The sequence below is a fragment of the Corvus hawaiiensis genome, chromosome 8 (assembly GCF_020740725.1).
Source record: "Corvus hawaiiensis isolate bCorHaw1 chromosome 8, bCorHaw1.pri.cur, whole genome shotgun sequence".
Taxonomy (NCBI): Eukaryota; Metazoa; Chordata; class Aves; order Passeriformes; family Corvidae; genus Corvus; species Corvus hawaiiensis.
Window position 1 is genome coordinate 12,740,863 of NC_063220.1, and position 24,476 is coordinate 12,765,338.

Sequence of the window (24,476 nt, forward strand, 5' to 3'; positions counted from 1 at the left end):
ATCTGTAGATATAAAGCCTCATAAAATGCTTAGTCTCAGACTGCAGTCAAAAAAAGCCATCATGACAAGCGATCATCCAATTTAATGTTTTTTCCCTGAGAAAACTAAATCCCATGTCACCTCTTTTGTAAGAAATGTAGATACTTGTTTTATATGAGTGGGACAGGAAAGAAGTGTCCATCTTTTGTGACATACTGGCTGTACAGCGTGCAGACTGGGAAAAATGCTTCATGCAGCCATCGTGATGCTTCAGATTAATTCTGTTTATTTTCTGACCTTTACATTTGCAGTTCTCCTATTCATCAGCAATGGATTTGCATGAGAGGAGGTGTTTACATATTTTAGCAGCCATTTTGCAAAGTGCTACTTAGGTATTTTTTATGAGCTATGCTCAAAGACAATTATCTAAAGACAAAAAAATCCAAAAAAAACAGGGGAGAACAAACAGGCTCATTAGAAAATATTAATTTCTTCCATATATGCTGGTGACATTTTTTAAGCTCTGACATGAAAGTACAATTATACTCTTGCAATGCCTCAGTGAGGAGGGTTTAAGTACCTTTTAATTCAAGTCTATTGTGCTACTCATACTGGGAGACTCAGTGAGGCCTGTTGAGCCCCAAGTGTATTTTAGAGCAACCCCAAGGCTGCTTCCTTCCACAGCAGAAAGCTTCAAGGGGCACTTTTGTGCCATATCCCAGTGGCCCAAATCTCACCACGAAGCTGGGGCTTACATGAAAGGCCAGTACTGAGCAGAGGATATTTCCAGGGGAATTAGCTCCTCCCTATTTAAAGGGTCCTTTGATCTACAAGAGAGATCTAACAGGAATTTAGCACAGCTAATAGTCAACCCTTTGATCTTCCCTTTGGAGTTCCACTGGCTGTCAGACAGCCTGAACCCCTACTTTCAGCAATACGAGCCAGAGATTTCTCCCTAGCATTTTACAGTGAATTTGCCACCTTCATAGATTGACCAGTGTTGCAGGGTTTTTTGTTCCTATTCACTTAACTTGGGGAATTTCTCCCTTGAAACCTTTTCTCAGACAATGGACTTTCCTTTCAGTCTCACTTTCATATCTCTGTCAAGACAGTGAATATTGCTACTAAGGTGGCAGACAGCCCACTGTAGCAGAACACAGACTCTGAGGGATATTTGTCTTCTAAAAAAGATCCTACATTCTTTCCAGATCTAATTGAGTGTGAGTTAAAGGAGGGGTATATCAAGACTTTGATGACAGATGCCAGTGCCAAACTCATATCCTATTTCTGCATCAAAATATTTGCTCTTAATTAAATTTACTGTGCAAATTAACAGTGGAGGTGCCCAGATTTCTAATTGGGTCATTGGAAGCCAACTTTACATCATGCTGAGAAGTCAGCATGCTTGAGGAATATTGGGAAAAAAACAAATATTTACCAAATGTGATGAGTTAGAGAAAAGGGAAGTGTGTTAAGGATGTTAAGGATATTAGTCCGAACCTCTAAATGTGTTCAATATCCTCAGTACCTTAAATGGTGGGTTAGATTATCAAAGGCATCTAACAGCTTTGGTATACTGGTCAGTATTTCCTTTCTCCATGTAGTTCCAGGATAGCAGTGTGTCTTCACAGGTTCCAAAGATTACAAACTCCAAATAAACTTAAAACAATAAGAAAAGTCTGGGTTTTGATTTCCCAGTCTTCCACAGACTGCAGAGCCTGCACACAGCCAGCACCACCACACAGAATGACACAAGCAGTACCAAAGAGCCAACCAAGATGGTCTTCCCACATCTGACTCAGCCTTAAACTGGCCATGGAAACAGGATGTGTTCAGTACTTGTCCTCCTGACAAGCTCTCATCCAAGTCAGTAGGCCCTGTGTAGTCCCTAAAGCTGAACACCACCTTCAGAGGTCCCCATTAATTCCCTCCTGGTCCACACAGGGAGTTCCAGGCAGATTGCACTGAAATTGGCTGAATCTCAAAAAGATGACCTGGAAACTGCAGCAATAGCTTTCTCTATCCATTCTACAGAGCCCTGCTGGTGGCACTGGATGTGTAGCCTGCCGGTAGCATCTGAAGTCACCATTTCTCTTTGCTCCTTGATGCAAATAGTGGGAGCCAGCCAGCACAAACTCAGGAATGTCAAGTTTGGTATCATAAAGCTCCACTGACTCTCAATTTGTAGAGCATCATGATGAGGAGCATTTCCCACCAGGAAATGTCATGAACTGCTTCATTCAGCAAATCAGATGCAACTATTTCTTTTTCCAAGGATACAATCTGGTCCCAGCAGTGACAATTAACCCCCTAGACAAATATTAGACTTAATTTTGGTTTAACAGCCAGGATCAGCTCGAATGAGTTTCAAAACTGTTCTCTTGAAATGCACAACTAAACCAGGGAGGAACAGGGGAGAGCACAAGTCCCCAACAGCACTTATTTGAATAATCTTGCTGACAGATCTGTTCATTTCTCAGGATTTCCAGTCTGCATAACAGATCACAATACGAAATCAGATACTGTCACTGGGCTCTGATAAATGGGAATGTAAAGACTAAACACTCCCTTTCCATATGAATAAATACTCCAATTCAAACAGCACCACTCGCTTTGTTCATGCTGTCACCAAAATCCTGCAGGCAGCATCAGAGCCTAGTAACTGAGCAGCACCCATCATTATTCACTTCATGAGCAGATATAGATTTTCAGCTCTCATTTACTGACAAACATGTTCCTGACATTATTATCTCTTCTAAAAGCTTCCGTGTGAGTTATAGCTACTGGATTCAAAAGGAAATTTTGCATCTCTGCCTCTGAATTACTGACAATATTTTCAGTATCTCTGAGACATTTAGGGAACAAATTTCCCTTTAGTTTTAAGACTGCAAACAAAGGAGAAGCTATTACACTATTAGGCTAAATTTTGCAATGCTTTAATGACTGTCAGTTAAAATCCTACAACTCCCAGTCTGAATTTGCTGAGTTGCAAGTTCCATGTCAGTGGAGTCTCTTAGATGTTTTTCTGTTTGATCCAAAAGGCAAAGTAGATGCTATGAATTGTAGTTCCATCATTCATCCTTCTTCTGCACAAATGGAACAGGTCAAGGCCCTAGTTACAGCCTTGCTAGTAGTTAAGGCCAATTGCCAAAGCTTTTGCTTTTATTCCTTCTTTCTTTTGCTTTTATTCTTGCAGTTCTTTTCTTCACTGTCTCCATCTTTGCAGTAGTCAAAAACTGTTATGGTGGAATCTATCCTCATTTTAGGACGGAAGTCAATAGCAAGAGCTGGATCTGCAATACTTCTGTCTCCTTCCAAAGTGCACTTCTAGCTAAAAGAGCACGCGGGCAATAAAACACTGGTCATGCCAGATTCAGAGACTGAGAATTTGATAATGTGAAATAACCCAAAATGCAATCCCTGCCTTACACTTATATGGCTTAGCCGTTCTGCTCCACTGCCCAGGGTGGAAAGCCGTGGCTGTAAGCCAGCAAACATCCAAGTGAAGTCAGATCCAGGTGCTGCATGTACCCAGGGCCAGAGAAGCCAGTTTGTGGTTGCTTTTCGGCCACTGTGTGCTGGCTTGATTCCCCCCAAAATCATCTTCAATCACGCAGAGATGATTTAATTCTAAGGAGCAAGGGTGGTTCTTGACAATGAGGCTGGGAAGTCTAGATGGCTGGGAAAGTGTGGGTGAATACCAGAAACAGGCCAGAAGCACGGAGCTGGGCTGAAGGTGATGCTTCATGGCTGGGAAATTGGTGGCAGGAATACCATGAACTGCTGAGGACTGGGGCTGGGACCAAGCCAGGGAGGCATCAGTGCTCTCATGGAGCTCCCCACTCACCTATGCTGTCACTCCATCATTGTTTCTGACGTGGATCCCAAAGGTTTTCTATAGTGCCCCTCAGTCACTACAGCATGTTACTCTGCAGAGATGGACTCTGCTAAGTAAAAGTGAAAATGTAATGAGGTTTAGAGATAAGAAGTAGCTCCAAGGGACGTGCTCCTCTTACAGAGAAGGGAGGGGAAGACATGAGGGGGAACATGGGGGTCTGGCCATGAAAAATCTCAATGAAGGGACAGGGATTAATTTACAACAGCACATTTAGTCTGTGTGTAGTACTAAAGCCAAGACACTGAGTTCCACAGGAGGCTTTAACACAGAACAGTGCAGGGGTATTCAGAGCTCTTGGAAAAGGCCCATACTCAAAGCCCTGTTACCACAGATAAACCTTGAGCAGCAGAGGGGTGGCTGTCACAACACCACAGGATCCCATCATCTCACACAGTGTGATTCTAGCTATTTGCTTTGGAAGGGCAGGAGCAGTTAGGGATGTTACCAAAGGCAGCATGAGAAGATGATTATCCTCTGCAGAACACAAGGCACTGCAGGTAATTACTGCCTGTGCAACCATAAGAATTTAGCTTGGAACAGAGGATATGGAAATTGCGGTGTACCTTAAAAGACCATTTCTGCTGAGTCCATGATTGTTAGTATTAAGTAAAGTTATAAATTGCAGTCCATAATCTTGTCTTTAAAAGGTATTTTGTGCTCTGCACAGAGGACCAGGACAGAGAGGGCAGAGTCTGTTTTGTGATGAACCATCTATCTCTGATAGTGGCACATTTTTTTCCTTAGCTCTTTATGAGAGCTTGTCAGGGGGTGGATTGGGGTGGTAGTGATGGTGGTGCAGCTGGAATGGTTGGTGGGTTTTACCCTACAGTTTTTATAAGATTACCTGCAGTTTTGGAGAAAGTTTTTTGCTCTTTTGGAGTTGCCTCTTCTAAGAACATGCATGAATTACTCCTCACGATTATGCACTGGGGGCAGTGAGCAGGAACGTGCCAGAGCCCAGCAATGCAACAGTAAACCCACCTGCAGACACCTCCTCCTCCGATCTTCCATCTGAAAAGGTATTAGAGCTTGAGTTTTTAAGCTTGGAAAGAAGTTCCAAAGTCAGAGTGTGTGAGAGAGATGAACTAAGAGCAGAGAAAGGAAAACTGTGTCTTCAAGTCTGAACATCCTGAGATTCTAGGATTTGTTCATTTCCTCTTTATCATGGTCAAGCATAGGTGAAATCTGCCACAGGGATCATCCACAAGTCTCTTGTCATCACAGAGAATATCTGCTGCTGGTGAGAGACCCCCCTGAGAAGCTTAAGTCAGGATAGTATTTTCCTGTCAGGAAGTCACAATAACTGCAGACAACTGCATTTGTGTTCACAGCTTTCTGGAGATACCCAACACCATATAAATATTATAAATATACACTAGAGAGGAAGATTAATGATGTGCGGGTGGGTTATAAACAGATAAAAACAAGAGCTAGATGACAAGACAATCTTGTGAAACAGGACTCTAATTTTGCTGGAAGATGAATTGCAGCTACTGTGAAGCACCAACTTCAGCGATGTGTGTTTTAGGTCAGGTGGCCCTGGCATTAGTAGAAAAGTGTTTTTATATCAGAACAGGGATTTTTAGGATTGGAGGTCACCTATTACTCTGCAGAGGAACTAATGGCCAGACAGCAGTGTGCGTGTGTACACATTCAAAGGGTAACAAACTCTCACAAGGTCCATAATATTTAAGCAGGTACTTGAAAAAGTTCCTTTGTACCAAATAAGGACAAGAGCTATGAGAGAAAATATTCATATTTTCCTGGATTAAGATGTTCTTTTTCTAAACAATCCTGTTATCTCTACTCTTGAACAAATCACCTGAAAGGACGGCTGCTCTCCAGCTGAGGCCCGCTGCTCCACAGGAGTCCACAAAGCAAGAGAGATTTTGGTCTAGAAGAAAAGGCTTTTAGAAAAGCAGCAGCAGCCAGGGGTAGAGAGATGTCAGAGCTGCTCAGCCCTTCTCGCACGGGCTCCATCGCAGGTGACAGCGGCCGCGGCGGCTGCAGCTGCCGCCCGTGCGGGGCCGTGTCTGCTTGGATAAGGAGCGGCTGAGGCTTCATCCCCGTGACTGCCATGCCGGGGGTCGGGGTGGTTGGCAAAGGGAGCTGTGAAAGGATGTGACTGCAGGCTTCTGATGAGAAAGAGATGCTGGTTTTGGGGAGCTGTGCAAAGAAATGTCACAATGAGCTGAGTTTTCTGTCTTTGACTCACTCTGAGGCAAGTTCAGATTAGCACTGGTGCCTGAAGGAAACCTAAGACAAATCCAAATCCAAACCCTGACCAATTTAAATACTGATGTATGTCCTTCTGTCAGAGGCAGGGGGTTTTAACCATCACTGTACATGAGAGTAAATAACTACACAAGGCTCTGGCAGAATATATCTCCCACCTCAGAGCACCAAGGAACGTGGAGACAAGATGAATTTTAACACCTGTGGAGAGAGATTGGTTTTTCTTGCAACAAGAAAATACCTGTTGTGTTTCATTTATGATGTCTTCATGCACACCGCACTTTTCTTGGGAAACTCTGCTTCATGGATTCCATTCTGAATGTTGTGGTTCTTTTTCCCTTTTGCAAATCTTTTTCAAGGTCTACAGAAATAATCCCCATAGTAACTAGTTTTATGGATATCTCTGTATTTGCAGATATACCTAGAGGCAGATTTCAGAGAGGTTCAGAGTGGATGTTAGGAAAAAGTTCCTCACTAAGAGGGTTGTCAGTCAGAATATACTCCTCAGAGAAGCGGCCATGGCACTATGCCTGACAGAGTTCAAGGAGCATCAGGATGATGCTCGTAGACACCTGATCTAGTTTTAGGTAATTCTGTGAGAACCAGGGAGCTTGACTCAACGGCCCTTGTGAGTACTCCAGCTGGTAATATTCTCTGATTCTATGCTTTTGGCAGAGAGGAGTGGATCCTGACCACCCCCCAGCCCTGACAGTGGGATTCCTTCTCCCTCAGTTACTTCTGCAGTTTATTTGCAGCACATAGGAAAGGCTCAGCATTGCTCTAGCACATCTTCAGCCCAGAAAATGCCTGATATCTGCTAAAGCTTCATAAAGATTTGTAGTGGAGATACATACTCGAAATGAGCCCAAGCATCCTGAATGACACCTGTGCTCCAGCCTCCAGCATCACATCGGTCCTGTGGGAGTTCTGATCACTCTGTCCCTGAGCACACCACAGCAGCGCTGGCAGTGCTGATCCGCCCGGCACCACTTCCAGGGATGCTCGGCACTCCTGAAAAATCTCCCTCGCCTCTGAGTACGATGGGAAGGACAGGGGAGGGACGGGAGGCAGCGCCCGGAGGAGCCGCAGCACCGCTCTGTGGTGGCAGGTCCCGCTGCAAGACAAGGACAAGGACACCAGCTCGCTCTTCCCAAACACGCTGCTTAAGACCGATGCCCCGCTTTTTGTGGCACCAAGAAAAACTGCTTCCTCACCGTTTCGAGGCTTTGCTCTGCTCCTTTCTTTCCTTCCCCCCAGCTCTAATCCCTCTCTGTGCAAACAGCCCTCACTCCCCAGCTTTAAAGCCCCTGCACCCCAGGATACAGCAGTGATACTGGGATGCTGCTTCATAGCCCTGTGCCTGACTGGAAAACACAGTCAGCTGTGCTTAATCCTTCGAGTAAAAAAAAAAAATAAAATGAGAAAAAAGAACAAAATTTACCAACAAATTTCTCTTTCTGTCTTTACAGGCTTTTTCCATTCCTGACACACAAATTAGAGAAATACAGGATCACTCCTTACAAAAGATCTGTGACATCAGTTTTTAGATGTGACTTACCTAAGGGGATTTGGTGAATTAATAACACAGTACAGAGAGAAATTTTGACTTAAAAGCCATGAATCCAGATACTGAAGGATGTGGTCTGCTTCCTGGAATAGTCACATTGGACAAAGACTGGGTCAGCCTTAAATCCTAATGCAGAGGCCCAAAGTCACAGCACTGAGATGGGTGTTGTCACTCAACTTCCATTTCCTTTTAAACACCTAAACAGTCTCTGTGACATCTCTACAAACTGAAGACAAACTGGTCTCTGAAGAAAAGCTTGTTATCAGTGGTTTTCATCCTGTAAACTGTGGACTCCCCAGGGCTGGAGCTTAATTTTGAGTGTCTGAAAAGAACAAAAAAAAAACCAAAAAAACCAAAAAAAACCCCACCAAAACAAACCAAAAAAACCAAAACAAAAAAAAACAACCAAAAAAACCCCCAACCCAAATCAAAACACACACAAAAAGAAAAAACCTTAGCTAAACATCAGTAGATATGTGAGCATTAGCAAATCAAAAAACGTCTGAAAAATCACTGAGCTGCAATGTTTAGATATCAGTCTAATTTCTTAATTCTCCACCTTATCCCCTAATTCCCCCTTAGCTGAGAAGAGACTCTATCTCAAATGATGTCACTGCAGCATCAACTCCAAACCAAGCAGATAAACAGCCTTACAAAAATCCCTCTCAGTGAGAAATGGTGTGAATTGGGTAGAGATTGAGATAATGCAGAGATCAGGAAATAAGGCTTCTAAGTAAGGCAAAAAGCGAAGTGCTAATGGCCAGGACAGCAATATGTAATGAGCTCTTAAGAAGAACAACACCTAACTAAGCCATGTATTTCCTCACTGGCAGTCAGCTGCACATTGGTGCTTTAATGAAGTTACAAGGCAGAACACAGGAGTACTTAATCTCCAGAGAACATCATTAGTGAAGACAAACTACATTTTACAATGCTGCCTTTGTTTTTGCTAGCATCTCATTAATCATTGAACGGTCATTACTCATTATTTGCTTATCCTGGACAGAGTACACAGCTGTGCAAAAATACCCACAGAATCACAGATTCAGGTGGTCCCTGTCCCATGGAGCCAACAGAGCTGTAATTTGTCACTGCTGCCAGTGACCATCAGAAGTTTGCATAGGAGGAAATACTGCCTATGTCCATCTCCATGGGCAGTTGAAATGGAAGTTGACTTCTGCTGTGATAAATTGAAGATGCTGAATGATTTCCAGGCAGTGAGGAGTAACATTCTCTACCAGATCTGGAGCAAAAAGAAGGCAATCATGTTGCACTGCTGTCCTCAGATACCAGTTGGGGACTGGTCCCCCAAAATGTTTCAAAAGGCCACGAAAATAGAGCTCAGTTGCAACCTGCTGGTCAAGCATAGACAGGCTCTCAGGGGTGTCTCCCTGTGGGGCCAAGGGCTAGCAACAGGCTCACCTGAGCTGCAGAGGAACAAGAAACTGCTCTGCAGGCCCTGCTGCTGGGAAAGGCCATTTACAGTGGTAATGGCCTTTACTCAAACACAAGATGACAAATTTCCTCTAAGCCTTGAAAAAGCACTACCCCTTGTCCTCTGAATAAACACAGCCAGCTGGTAGGGGTGTTCCAGTTCACCAGCTGAGAGGTGCCCAAAACAGAGACTGGAGACCTGGGAAAGCATAGGTGCTCCCACATCACAGGAATGTGACATTTCACCAGTGACTTACTCACCCTCCCAGTACCCAGAGAAAGGGCTTCACTCCATAAAGGGAAACTGAGGCAAGGAACACAAACTGCTTGGTACCTGCTCCTTGTGGCCATACAGTGCTTGTTTTAACCAAACACCTTGTGGAGGTGGCATCCCCATGTGGCAATTAATGAGCCAAGACATTGGGAAAAAAGACACATTCAGAACTCAACTCATTTCATAGCCATCTCCTGCAGTCTGTGAATGTGCTGGGCCAGTTCTGCATCCTGATTTATCATCCAGGAGAAAGGTACTAAAATGAGCAGGGTGATAACTCAGTGACCTGTGGTGCTGGGGGGGCCCCTGACTGCAGCATCCACTCAGAGCAGGACAGTGCCTCTAGGTGGATCTCAGAGTTGCTGTGCATTTTCAGACCAATTGTACAACCCCACATTTTTAACAAGGGAAAAGAAGTTGTTTTTTCATTTTTGTGTGTGTGTGCATGCATGTGTGTGTGCTTTTTTTAATGCCCTTACATCAACTAAGGAACAATTGGCCAACCCATGTAACAGTTTTCTAAAAATATTTTGCCAGAGGCAGACATTCAGGACAGAAAAAAAATTCAGTCCAGGTAATTAAATAACATGTCAGTTATGACAAATGGTACAAATAAACAATTGTAAATGGCTCCAATGAGGTAACCCATCACCTCCCATGCCACAGGCCAGGAGTGCTCCTGCAGGAGCCCTGTGGGTCCTTCCCTGCTGCTGGGAAAAGTGCTCTTGGCAAAGGCCAGTTTCCCGCAGAGCAAGCTTCAGGATGGGTGAAATGTCTGCTCATAGACACTGGCTCCTGTGGGAAAGATGGTCCAGTCCCAGCAGAGAAAAGGGAGACCTGAGTGAGACCTGCACTGCTGGCCCCTGCTCCCCACTACAACACATGGATAAGGACTTGCTCTGGGTATGCACACCCCCAGAAGCCACACATGCACAGCATCAGTGCTGCTCCAGCATCACACTCAGGCACAAATCCAACCACATTTTTCTGCTGAACTCACCCTGCTTTAAATGACCAATTCAAATTTTGGTGATGAAATCATCCCTGTCCCCAAAGCAAGAGGGACTTCTCACACCTGTACCCACTGCCCTCTCCATCATCTGAGGCAAAAAGCCTACAGCTTAGGTATTTGCTCCCATGAAGGGGCAAGGAAAGGAGCCCCCTCCTTTGCACTGTGTTCTGCAATGCTGAGGCAAAAGCAAAGGTTTGTCCAGCATGGCCCTCCAAAAGATGCACTGAGAAACAACAGCTTCCAGCATGGTTTTGGAGATTTGCTGCCAAGGAGCAGCTGCCTTCCTCTGAGGAGAATGCCCTAGAGAGCTGCAGGCAGCCTCACAGCAGGCTCAGCAGGGTGACTGCTCCGCTGGGGACATGGGGCACGTCCATTTGCTGGAGGAGAGGAGACAGATTATTTTAATCCTTGTTTCCTGTTCATTTCACCCAAAGAACAGAGTAATCAAATGTGATAAGTTTTGGGAACCATTTTGAACCCTTGTCCATGTCTAGCAATTTCCTTACTTTAACAGGCCTTTCTCTCCCCAGGAAACTCTGAATGTCTTTCTCTGCAAGTTAAGGAGTATTCCTTTTCTTCTACAGTTCAACAATTCCATGTCTCAGCTCTGAATCATTGGTGAGATCCCAATCACAGCAGAGCACAGTGATTACCCTGAGGCATCCTTTACAGACCTCTAACATCCAGGTCAGGAGCTGGCTCATGGGAGAAGCAAAATTCCCTTGTCCAGAGGATGTTTCCTACTCTTTGTACATCTTATTTTCCTGAGCTGTATGGAACTGCTTAGCCTTTACTATGTTTTTGCCCAGGAGAGCTGGAAAGGCAAAATGATTTTTCTAAAGTAATTGTTCTACAGAGAGTGCACAACACTTTCTGAAGTCGAGTCAGCACATAAATGTAAGCCATTAAACGAGAAACCCACTGAGTATTGAAGCAGTTGAGAACCAAGACCGGCTGCACCCTGGCTAAAAATCAACTATGGAGTTCAGCCAGGGGTCATGATGCCCTGCAGCAGCAATGCAGAGGGGTCCTGATGTTCTATAATGGCAAAATGGAAACATGAGCTGATTAGCCAAGGGTTTTTGTTGCTGATGGATGAACATTAACAGTCAATTCACTCACAGGTAAAGGAGAACACAAATACTATGTTTGGAGCAAATGTATTTCATTAAAATAACTGTGCGAGTTGCTGTTCAGATTGGAGGAGATGACATTCATCTGTGATTCATCTGTATGTGCCTGTGATCAACAAGTACCTCCTCCCTGCTGATCCCTTTCAACACGATCCCATCAAGGCAACCAGTCCTGCAGTGGGAGCCAACGTGGGCAGAAACCCCAGTGCTGACAGCAAGTGTATTTCAGTGGAGATAATTCCTCTCTTTTTCAACCAAATAATTAAAAGTAACACCGTTTTTGTCTCCCCCTTTCCTGAGTGCATTTGGAAACCTGAGCTGAGAAGAAATCTTAAAGTGTTTTGAGAGGAAAGCTGGGGAGAGGAAAATTATGTTGAATATGTCAGGAAAAAAACCCAGAACTTCCTTGTGTGGCAATGAGTTGTATTTATCTGTAAAATGAACTTCTGAGACAAAACGATTATGAAGATGATAACCCAGTCCCATGGGACAAAAGAACCAGCTGGTCTGTTTGCATCGTGCCCTCTGATGGGGAGCAAGAAGTGCCCCAGTGCAAGAGCCTTGGATGGATGTAGTATGGCACAAATATCATCATAGTATATAAAGGAAGCATAGCCAAGAGCAGCCTTTGCCCCCAGGTGCCATTCCAGGCTTTGAAAGCTATCGATTCTCACATCCTCTTGACTAGAGGGTTGGTCCTTTCAGCCCATTTTCATAGGGAAATCTGAGCTTGCAGCCGTGCAGTGCACTTGGAGCCAGGCGTGCGCTCCCTGCCTTCCCCTGTGCCCCACACAGGGCTGGGGACATGCAAAGAGAAGTGGGGCAGCAGCAGAAACACAGAGGAGCTTATTTGACTTACCTGGTTTCTCCCGGGCAGTGAATCACTCAACGGGCTTCAATCAGCAGAGAGAACAGCTCGCAGGCATCCACCAATGGCTCTCCACAGAGAGTTACCATCTCCTGGAGGGAGGGACCCAGCACTGCTGGAGGCTGTGACTGGTTGGCATGTGGGACAGCCCTGAAAATGAAAAACAAGGTGGAAAAAAAAGCTGCTGGATGCTGTATCCATCAGCTCACCTAGAAAAGCTACCAACTGCCCTGGAAGACAAGCACTGAGTGAGAGGCACATCTGTGAGAGCCTTGTGCCAGTGGGGAAGCCCCAGCACAGGCTGTGCCCCCTGCCACAGCAGCTCTCTTCCATCCTCATCCTCCTGCTGACTGGAGGCTGAGCTGCATCCGCTGGCCTGTGGCAGCAGAAGGAGGAACAAAGGGAGACAGGCCACTCTGGGCAGCCCAGTGATTTCCCAGGAGGAGCACCCCTGGCCAAAAGAACACAATGGACCGTTTCCGGATGATCTTCCAGTACTTCCAATCCAACTCGGAGTCTGTAATGAATGGGATCTGTGGGCTGTTGGCCCTGGGAAGTGTAAAGATGTACACCAGCTTTGACTTCAGCTGCCCCTGCCTACCCCAGTACAACATGGCTTACGGCTTGGGGATCATGTTTGTACCCCCCATCATCCTCTTCCTGTGTGGTCTCATCCTCAACAGACAGTCCCTGGTGATGCTGGAGGAGTGGAGGCGACCACAGGGTCACAGGAAGAAGGACCTAGCTGTCATCAGGTGGGGTTTGCAGCGGCAATGGCATCCCTCTTCTCACCTCCTGTTTAGCTGTCTCTCCATAGCTTTGATCCTCCTGGTAGATTCATTTTCTTGTAAGCTCATCTCCTGAGGCCTTTCCCCACAACCCTGGAGGGGCACAGGTATGGGAAATGCATTTACATCCAGCAGAAATGAAGGCAGTCTCATTCCATCCCAGCAAAGGAGAGCAGGAGTGGCCCAACACTTAGGCTTACACCACCACCCTGGGAAACTGCATTGCTGCTGCCTTGTCGTGCCCTCACAGGGTGTCTCTGGGGGCTTCCATGTGCAAAAAGATGAGACATTTCCTTTTAAATATGCAAAAGCTGTGGCATTTTCATCACGATCATTCTTTACTGAAAGCCTCGTAGTCTCCCTCCCTTCACCTGAGTTTTTACTAATTTATAGTGGTGGGAGAGGAGAATCACATTCCATCTGTTACATACAAAGTTTTATGCAGTGCACAGTTGGCTCAGAGAGGGGCAAGAAAGGCTGCAGAAAAAAAGGGATTTTCCAGGTCGAAACTGATGAGAAAAGGAAGTGTGAATGTGGAAGACAAGGGAGAGCTGACAAAGATCTGTGCATGGGAGGCATAAGGGTACAGTCAAGGCAAGCGCATAATGAGGGGACTGTGCACTGACTGAGTGCAGACAGCACACAGAGCACTGCCATGTGCTGGTGCAGGTTTCATTGACAGGCAGAACCAATGAAGACATCCCAGAGCAGAAGCATCAGCTGAAGCAATTCTGAGGACAGCCCTGGGAGTCGGTTCCCTGGGTCTGGAAAGACTGCTTGGCAGAGGACAGACCGCATCCCTCAGGGCTCTGGATGAGGAGAAAGCTCCCAGCATTTACCCACTCGCCTCTCTCTCTCCTGCTCCAGGTACATGTGTTCCTCCATCATGCAGCGAGCCATGGTTGCCCCTGTCGTCTGGATCATAGTCACCCTCCTGGATGGCAAGTGCCTGATCTGTGCTTTCAGTGGCTCCATGGATCCCGAGAAGTTTGTGGGCTTTGCCAATGTGAGCACGGTGCAGGTGCAGCAGCTGCTGGCCAAGGTGCCCTGCAAGGACGATGAGCTCATGAGGAACAACACGTCCCACAAGGCAGTGTCCAGGTACCTGCGCTGCTGGTCCCAGGTGGGTCACTGCTGGCAGAGCCACTCATGTCAGTGAGGTGACCAGGCATGTGGCATCTGCTCCTGCTCTTCCTTGATTTGTCATCACTTCATTGCAGTCAGGCTGGGAGCAAGGCTGCTCTGTGCTTCTTTTTGCCTTCAGATGTTGCTATCCTAAGTGATAATCTTGAGTCAGGTAGGGAAAAGGAAAGAAATGATGAATGGCTTAATAACAGAACCAGCAGCTTCTAAACCCAGATGATAAAAGATATGGTATAGAATACAGATGTCTCCTACAGCCCTATTCAATGTCAAAAGATCTTTCTAACTGCTAACCCTGCAGACAGGACCCACTGTTTTAAGGACAGTGCAAGCTTAGACGGATGAAAACAGCTTGCTCAGGAACAATAGAACATGGCAGAATGGGGAGTGGAGCCCTGACTGGCCTCTGCTCTTGGTATAGGAATGCCAGGTCAGGCATGGGGACCGGTGGAAGGTCATTGAAAACAAGCCCTTCCTTCTTATCCAAGGGAGCTGCCCATAGGCTGGGCTGTCTTCACACTGCTGTGAGGACTCCTGGGCCCTGGAGTTAATGTAGGTGTCAGGAGAAGGTCACTGGAGATAAGGAAACCCCAAAGGAGAGCACTGAAGTCCCCCTTCCCTGGGGCACTCCTATGCTCAAAGCAAATGCCTGTCTGCTCCAGGCTAACTTTGCAATCAGTTATCCTTACTGAATGATTCGTGCACAGATAAATATCCTATATTCTCTGGAAGGCGATTACACCAACCCTCTGAGTGCAGTGTGGGGTGCTGGACTACAGGGACAGATCGAAGACAGGAGTCCAGATACGCCACATTTCCCATCCAGCCACACTCCCTGTCTCACTGATACAGGCAAACAGCTCATGCTGTCCTTGTGTCTGTCTTGCTCCTGTTTCACTGCTTCTTTCTTATCACACAGGCACTTGGCTGGAGCATTTTGTTGATCCTTATCATAGCAGCTTTCCTTGCCCGCTGGCTCAGACCTTGCTTCAACCAGGCCACCCTCCTGCAGGCACGTCACTGGAGCAACTACATTGACATAGAGCAAAAGATTTTTGAGGAAACCTGCTGTGAGCACAGCCGGCTCTTTGCTCACAAATGCATCCTCCACTTCTTTGAAAGCATGAGGCAAGAGATCAAACTGCACAGCTGCAGCTTGCCTGGGAGGGGAGAGGGAGCTGAAGGAGAGGAAGATCTTCTCCGGGGCATCACAGATCAAGACCAGGTGAACAAACTTTTGAAAAGGTGGTACTATGAGAAACCTCCCCTGGATGTCAGCCAGGCAACCCAGAGGCATCCCCTGGTGCAAGAGAGATCCCCTCTGCCCTGGGCAGCCAGCCCCAGCACTCACTCCAAAGTCCCCCAGCACACCAATGTGTAAAGGGAGCTTTCTCCTGCAGACACAGAGCATTTCCAAACCTCTGCACAAAGCAAGGACCAGCAGGCAGATGACAGTGGTGCTCACACCTTCCTCCAAAACTGCAACCCCAAAGGCCCCACTCCAGGGCATGCCCGGCAAAACCTCCAAAGTCAGCTAGTTCTGAGGGTCCAAAGGTCCCAGATGCAGTCATGGTTAATGATATTTCTCAGCCAAGGGCTCTGTGGGGCACTTTTGTCATATCAAAGAGTTTGCAGCTTCTTACAGCTGTGATAAAAATGTTCTGGCTTGAGGAAGGATTTAACCATGGCAGCAACATCTGGCTGCCATTCACACAGATGTGTGAGGAGCTCCTGCCCATTCCAGTGAAACCTGGTTCAAAGGGTTATCAGAGCTGACACAGAAATGATTTAATTGGCAACTCTCTTAGTACCACACCAACATATTTACTCAAAAAGGCAAAACCACCTCCTACATCTTCCCATCTGCTGAGAGCTCTGGCTGCCCCCAGCCCAGCTGCCAAGCTGTTCTGTCTCCCTCTAACAACCTGTCAATACTTCCATGCATTTAAAAAATGAAATATGGCAACACACTGAAATTCATGGAGCAGCAAAACTTTAATTGAAGGCACCTCTGAATAGCAATTGGATTGGACTGGATTTGCAAATGGAAAAGGAGATGGAGGCTTTGTTTAACACAGCCACGGGGCTGTGTTGGAGTTTAGGCAGCTGCTGTAAGCACTGATGCTGAGCCATGCAAAGGGCACACTGACTCTGCCTGAGAAGTCTGAACAGATATTCTAAACACTTCCCTGCTAGATTTGAATACAAACTGACCTATCCAGAGGATCACCCTTGCAACACCTATTTGGGCATTTCCATCCAGAGTTTCAAACCTGTTTGAATGTAACCTTATCTCTGAGCCTTTAATGATAATTGTTTTCTCACCTGCTTTTTCCAGTCCCCGTTGTACTTGGTGCCAGTTTCACTGGTTCTTCTATCCAGCGTTGCTGCTTGGATGCATTAAAGTCTTTACTGCAAACTAACCCAGCACAGACACATCTATTCCTCCAGGCTGAACCTCACACTGATGCCCACTTTGTCCCTTGGGGGGAAAGGTGCAATATGGAGGGCTGGGAGGAGGTGGGGTGAAGAAGAAATGTCTCCTTGGGCGTGCATGGATAGGTGGGGCAAGCAGGGCTCCCAAGAGGAAAGAAGAGGGTGGGATAGGGGCAGAGAAACCTGCCACCACATTGGGACTAAATCCAAAATGAGGGATCAAAATGAAAATGCATATTAATTCCCCAAATTGACTTTGTCAAGCTGCTGGCAGGTGGGTCACCTCCTCCCCAGGATGTTTGTATGCACAAGCCAGAGAATGAGGAGGTACTGGGCAAAACATTGGGAGGCCAAATAGCTCCATAGCCCACCCATGGGCAGCTGCACCCCTTTGCCCACTCAGGAGGCCCAGTCAGGAACTGCAGGGCACAGAGGGATGGGCTGCAGAGCTTTTCTTATTTGCATAGCAAAATCAGGTCTGGGTGAATCCCTGCGCTCCCTTGGATGTGCTAGGAGAGTGCACAGAGCCAGCTGTGGCCCATGATGGGAAAAACACTGTGGTTTTCTCCCCAGGAGCTCTTCTGAGCTCTTACTTGAAATTAGCATTGCACTGTGAATTGTGTCTCTGGATTACTTTTATCAGACACACATCACAAATCTGAGGCTGTGGCTCAGTTTGGACTCACCATTCCACACTAGTCAAATTGGGTATTTTCCTAACACACTCAGAGCAGAGGTCTGCAGCTCCCTTTGCATGCTGCTTTCCATGCTCTCAGGTTTTAAGCCATTCCAGTGTGGCCACAAAATACAAAATGCAAAAAAGGGGAAGAGGAACAGATTTGTTATGTGTACCAAGAGGGAGAAAACAGGAGAGTTTAAGGGTGCTGCCATAGATTTTGCAGGTCTACAAAGGTTCACACTTTGCTGGGAGGGTCTGGTCTGGTCATGGAGTAGCTCCAGTTGGCTGGGGCCATGGGTGTTCATTCCTCCCAGCCTCCCTGAGTCCCCTGCTGCATTTCCTTCTGAAGCCAAAGAACTCTTCTCCTTTGTGGAAAGTGGTACCTGGCACCCCATGACAGGACAAGAGGCAATAAACCCAAAATGAAAGAACTTCCATTTAAACAGAAGAAAACATTGATTTTGAGGGTGATGGAAAAGCTTGCCCAGAAAGTCTATGGCACCACCATCTATGGAAATACTCACATCCCAACTAGATGTGACCCTGAATGTGCTTTGTGCAGGGAGTGGTGGGTGGACCAAAAAATCTCCAGAAGTCTTTTCCCACCAGCTCTATTAGGAGTGTGTACCCTCCTGTGGAAGGTGGGGCAGAGAGGGTCGTTCACAAACTTTAGCAGCTCTCTGTCTCTCAGGGCTGTTGGGATGCCAGACCTGCAGATATGTCCAACATCCCCAGGGATCCTCACCTGCCAAGAGCCTGTGAAACAGCAGGGCTGACTACAAAGACAATTTCCCCAGTCACTTCCCAAACTCTCCTGATAGGAACTGCTGCTGCTGTCACATCCCTCCTTTCTATATCCTGCACTGACTGGGACATGCAAAGCCCTCCACAACTCCACACCTCAGAGTCAGTCTCGGTGTGCAGGTGCAGGACTGGGTCCTGGGAGGGACTTGGGCATTCCCCATCTCTTCCAGGACACGGTTTCCAGAGCACAGGTAGGCTGGGGTTGCAGGAGGAAGCATCAGCTCTGCCTTCCCTTGCAAGTCAGTTAGAGTGAATTTTCTGTTGGGAAACTCATGAATACAAAGTCCTCCCTAACGCAGCAATATGGAAAGAAAGACCCAGGCATTGTCTTCTATGAGCTCTTTTTGGATTCTCACTGACCTATTGTTGGCTTCAGTGAGAACTGTAGTGTTGTACACCAAGCAGGCTCAGGCCCTTCATTCACGTTTAGTAAAAGGCAGAGTTTTCCTGGAGATCAAAAAGCTCACTGCTTTTTACAGGGTTGATTCATGCAGGCTTTGATGTGAACTGCCCTTCAAAAAGCCACTCGCCAGGTGAATAGAGAAGCCAGTCTGAGCTCTCAGCTAGCAGTGCAATAAGCCTCATTCATATTCATGAAGCAAAATCTCTTCCCATTTGATGAGATGATGCAATTAACCTCTTCACAGCAGGCAGAACTAAGACTGCTCAGGTATTACCCACACGATCTGTGCTCACCTCTGCGGTGGCATCTCAGGGTGAGCTCAGCATTACCAACTGAGCCCCAGGGCTGGTGCGGGGCAGACTCAGAACCTGCAGCGCTGACTAATGGTCAAAATGCCTGCTCTGGCTTCCTACCTCTGTACTGGCACACTGCAAAACCTTGGGGGAAAGTAGCTCTCCTGTGTCTTCCATGTAAGCTATGTACATGTAAGCTTCCCTTGGTGACATGTCCTACAGCCACCAGTGCAGTCACACTGGTGTCCAGTCAGATGTATCTTGATTCTCATGACAACAGCTCAGGTGGTACCCGGTCTGGAGGGACTGAGCACTTGCCACCATCTGTTTTACAGCCACCTGTAGTCCCAGTAATCCCCCATCTTTTGGCCAGCTTGAGGGAGCAGCCGAGGGCAGCTAGGCTGCTTTGTGCACTGGGAACAGAGATGCAGGAGAACACCAACAACACCATCCACTTATTTTACATTTATGCTGTAGAAGTCAAGCCTGGCCTAACTGTTACCTCTCCTTCCTCCGCTTTTCCTTTCCTGTTCCTTTCCCTCTGCAGAATAAAAAGGAGGTATTTCGCAGTGAAGCAGGTACAGAAGTAGGGGCTGGCAGACCTGAAAGGTGCTTGCCTTAGATGCTGCTGAGGCAAGGCTGACACATGGAGGGAAGGGGGAAGCTCTGGAATCCAGTTTTTCCATGTGTGCTAGCACTGCAGAGGTGGGGTGTCTCATTCAGTCCTGGGAGGAGCACCCATCTCCTGCATTTGCAAACAGGTTCCCAGAGGCCAATCAGCCAACTCTGCCCAGGGCACAGAGTGCTCTGTTGAGGACACAACCATGGTAACACCTGCATCCTCCAGCAAAGGGGACGGGTGGCTGGGAGACTGCAGAAATGGGGATGTGGAGAATAATGAAATCAGGTTTTGCAAACCAGAAACAACCCAGGTCCCAGATCCAAAGAAGAGCAGGAGGAAGCAAACTCTAAACTTTTGTAAGCAGCAAAATAAGCAGAAAAGATATTTTAATTTTCTACTTTAAATACTGGGGCTGTAAGAGTGCATGAATGAAACAGTGAACTGCACAGAAACTTGGTGATGCCATGCTTGAAGAGGAAATCTGAAAGAATGAAATAAACTGAGGCCACAGCTTGAACCCTGGTGGGAGAAGGAATCAAGAGAAGATGGACAAGTTTCGGATGATCTTCCAGTTCTTCCAGTCCAACCAGGAGTCCTTCATGAACGGCATCTGTGGGATCATGGCCCTTGCCAGCACCCAGATGTACTCAGCCTTTGATTTCAACTGCCCCTGCCTGCCACACTACAATCTGGCCTATGGGCTGGGCATCCTCCTGGTGCCTCCCTTCATCTTGTTCCTGCTGGGCTTTGTGCTGAACAACAACATCTCCATGCTGGCAGAGGAGTGGAGGCGGCCGCAGGGCCAGCGGGGGAAGGACCCAGCTGTCCTGCGCTACATGTTCTGCTCCATGGCACAGCGGGCCATGATCGCCCCCGCGGTCTGGGTGTCGGTGACACTGCTGGATGGCAAGTGCATCACCTGTGCCTTCTGCACCTCGGTGCCCGTGGAGACCCTGGGCAATGCCAGCCACCCCCATCTCTCCCAGGGGGAGATACAGCGGGTCCTTGCCCGAATCCCCTGCAAGGAGATCTACGACGGGCAGCAGCTCATTGCCAATGAAGTGGCTGTCAGGTACCTGCGCTGCATCTCACAGGTAAGAGGCACCATGGCTGTGCTGTCCCTGGTGGCTTGGGGTTAGGCACTGCCAGCCTTAGCTCTTCCCTCAACAGAACCTCCTTGTTGCAATCAAGCAGGAGACACTGGTGACTTCACAGGGATACAAGGTGTGTTCAGACTCAGCTCTGTGGAGTTATGCCTCCAGTGTGGTGCAGAGGCTGTAGCTGTAGGTCATCCTGATAATTGACCCCCTCTCCTGCCTAGGCAGCCCAGGGCTGCAGAGCAGTGACAGCCAAACTGTATGTGTGTTTTTATTCAGAGCAAGTTCAGAAGGGGCTGAGATGGATCTTACTCAGTGGCTGGTGGGCTGTCACCCTCTCCAATAACCCATCAGTTGCTCTTGCTTCTTATTATAACGTGTGCAAGCAACAGACTGATAACCATCAATGCCACTTGTCTCTGCTGCTGCATGGGAACAGCCAGTGTGTGTTTATTAACCATCCCAGGGAACCACAAATGAAGATGTGCCACTAACCACTTGTCCTGTGCTTAATTGGTCTCAAGCCCTCTGCTCCTGGCCATGCTGGAGACAAGATGGTCTGAAACACCTGTCACTCATGTACTCCTGTTTATAAGCAGCTCTTCTGCCTGACCTCCTTAGGGCAGACATTAATTATTATCTCCTTTAAGAGAAATGGAGCCACAGGGGCTTCTCCAAAGACACAAAGCAGATTTTCCTAGGTAGACCCCAACTGGAAAGCATTAGGAGCTGAAAAACAAGGTCCCACATAGAACCTCTCCCCCCAGGTGCTCTTTTAGGGGGCTGCATTTCCAGGGGGGTTGAACCTCATGAGCTCTGCCAGTACAGTCTGGAGGCAGCCTGAGCTGAGACTGATGGTGAACAAGACAGACTGGCTCTGGCTCTGCCTTTGTCTCACCCTTCCTGTCAGACCCCATTAACAGGGGAGCTTTCACTGCTGCTCACTCACAGTAGATGTTACTAAGTTCAACAGCTCAGAAAAAGAATTAGACAGCTGCATAAACCAGGGAGTATCTGGAACAATACTGCAAGTCAGAGGACACAGGCTATCCTAGACCCAGGTGGGGCACCATCGTATCGGAGGCAGAACCAAGGGCTGGGCACAGGATTCAGCCCTGGTGTTATTTATGGTCAGTGCTGATGCTCTACAAGGCAAGAAGAGAGAGGTGCTGCCTGTGTCAATGCACTGAACAAAATTCCAGTGCAAATGCACTGACGTGGTTCATAGGGCCTCCTCATCCAACTTTGCAGTGTAAACACAGCCAAATGTCAAACAGCGCAAGTGGAGCCAGGCTTGTCTGCAAAACAGGGGGGTTCTGCTGGCTGGTTCTGCTGGGCATGTGCTCCGTGATAGCTTTGGTTCCCTTCATCCCTGCAGGCTCTGGGCTGGTGCTTTGTGCTGCTAATGACCACGCTGGCTTTCTTGGTCAGATTCCTTCGGCCTTGCTTCAGCCAGGCTGCCTTCCTGAAGAGCAGATACTGGTCCCACTACATCGACATTGAACGCAAGCTGTTCGACGAGACATGTGCAGAGCACGCCAGGAGCTTTGCCAAGGTCTGCATCCAGCAGTTCTTTGAGGGCATGAGCACAGACCTGGTGGCTGCTCGCTGCCACCTGCCCGTGAAAGCCACTGCGGATGCAGGGGAAGCTGCTGAGAAGCTCTTGGGGATCACCGACCAGGGCACCATGAACATGGCCCTGAAGAGCTGGCACAGATGCAAGCCCCCACTGGACCTCCACCCACCTGCCCTCCCCACTGGAAATGGCTGGGCAGGAGAAGGGCAACCCTCCACACACCCCTCCGTGCCCCGAAGAGAGACAGCTGCCTACTACAGCTGGGTGTGAGGGGCTGCACAGCAGGGCTGTGCAGAAGCAAAATCGTGTTTCTGTGAGATGGGCTGCAGAGAGGGCAGAAGGAGCCAGGGCACAGGCAAGGGCCGGTGCCACAGCGGCTGCAGGGGAACAGGCACCCAACAGGCTCAGTGGAGCTGGTGTGATCCCATCTGCTCTCACATCCTGTCCTACAGCATTGGTAATACAGGTAACGAGTTTTGTGCCAGGAGGGACAATTATGCAAGGCCATGATGGACGAGCCCTGGGGATGCTGAAGGGTGCGATGTGGCAGCCAGATGTGCCATGTGTCCCACACCACCAAGCACCAGGTTTGTGTTGTGGCAGTTGCCAAGACAGACACTACCACTTCCTCTCTTCTATGACATGCTCAGCACTGAGCAGTGCATGTGGGTTTAGGCAGTATTAAAAACCCCCTGGTGGGGAAACAAGCTGGGGGTGCCCCTTTCTCCTGCCAAGTTGTGAAACCCTAAAAGATCACATTACCCCTCAACACACTACATCCCCACAGACACACAGCTCCCAAGCCAAGAAAAGCTTTAAAATAAATTTGACCGAAGTAATGAGCTAGTGAAGAGACATCCCATACCACACTACCTGTGACAGAAACAGTGTGGTTGGTGTTACAGGGACTATTAAATGAGGATTCCACAGAGATGCTCCTTGAGGGAATTGTCTGGACAAGGAGAGCAGATACGGCTTAGCAGCAGGGAGCAGAGAGGGGGCCAGGGCAACAAATCTGCCTCAGGACGATTTGTTCTTACAATTTTTCCTGTATCTCTCCCTGACACAAAGACTGTTTTTAAAAACCCACCTGGGTGTTTGTTTAAGGAGCCAAATAAATAATTCAGGCTTACCATTCAAGCTCTGTGCTCAGACACCAGGATTTATAAAAGCTATTTACAAAAGCTGTTGGTGTTTCTTTACTTGGATACGATGAAAAGGGCTGGGAGAGCCCCCAGGCCAAGCCCGGGGTGCTGAGGCTGTGTGAGTTGAAGTGTTTTGCCAGTGCGTGGCTGCCAGCAGCAGCCAGCCCTGGCCCTCAGAGGAGAAGCCGGGAAGTCACTGCCAATGCTACCCAATACAAGGTGGCTGCCCACTTCCATAGAAACTGGGGATGACAGGATGCAGGCCCTCGAGGTGACCATGGAAATTGCAGCCCGGAAGAGTGTTTCCAAATGACCCTGATTTTATTACAAATATGCAGAAGGCAAACCCCTTTTGAGGGATGAGTTTTAGCTCTGCCACATCCCTTCCGAGATGCTCATCCCCTTGAAATTTCTGCTGCGGTGTTCCTGTTGAAACAACTTATTATGGCTGACCAGTAACTGAGGTGGCTGTCATTTGCATCCTAATTATCAGTGTGTAACTCCACAGAGGCTTTGGAGAGAAGAGAACAAAGGACCAAACTGATGAGGAAATTCTCCTGGCTGCTGTGAGAGCAGCTTAGCAAGCCCGTAGTCAAGACAGGCTGAATCTGGCCAACTCCCAGGAGAAAGGAGCGTGACATGGTTTGTCATTAATCTTCACACCCAAACTTTAATTAATGCACCTGCCCAGAAATTAATAGGTACAAAACCTGATTTACAAAGCAAAGGAGATTAAAAGATAAAGGTGGTTTCCACTCCTATTATTTGCAGCTCACTGAGAAAGGCACGCTCAGTGTCCCCACAATGGCGAGCAGCATGGAGGGATGGCAGGCTCCATGGCATAGCCATTAAGGTATCAAAATAACTAGATGCATTTGCAACGAGAAGCTTTTGGACTTTTGATTAAGATTTTTAGAACTAGAGCTTTTGCTCCGTGCAAAAAATTCAGCAGTTGCAGAATCGTCACAGAGCAGGCAGGTTCTCCTCTCCGTGCTGGAATTTGGGAACATTGCTCATTGCCTTTGGGAGGAGAGCCCTTTCAAGGGAACCCTTCCCAAGGAAATCCCTGGGATTTCAGCCAGGCTGCGGT

The 24,476-nt window shown here is 47.7% G+C and overlaps 2 protein-coding genes across 2 annotated transcripts; both read left to right on the plus strand.

Moving 5' to 3' along the window:
- Positions 1 to 12,868: 12,868 nt before the first annotated feature.
- CALHM3 (calcium homeostasis modulator 3) lies at positions 12,869 to 15,712 on the plus strand. The gene is made up of 3 exons (XM_048311312.1): positions 12,869 to 13,155; positions 14,056 to 14,311; positions 15,251 to 15,712. Exons 1-3 carry the CDS (start codon positions 12,869 to 12,871, stop codon positions 15,710 to 15,712), a joined length of 1,005 nt encoding a protein of 334 aa, XP_048167269.1.
- Positions 15,713 to 19,864: 4,152 nt separating this feature from the next.
- Positions 19,865 to 23,362, plus strand: CALHM1 (calcium homeostasis modulator 1). Its single transcript, XM_048311693.1, has 2 exons — positions 19,865 to 20,662; positions 22,044 to 23,362. The coding sequence occupies exons 1-2, from the start codon at positions 20,114 to 20,116 to the stop codon at positions 22,509 to 22,511; spliced, it is 1,017 nt and encodes a 338-aa protein (XP_048167650.1). The 5' UTR covers positions 19,865 to 20,113; the 3' UTR covers positions 22,512 to 23,362.
- The last annotated feature ends 1,114 nt before the right edge of the window (positions 23,363 to 24,476 follow it).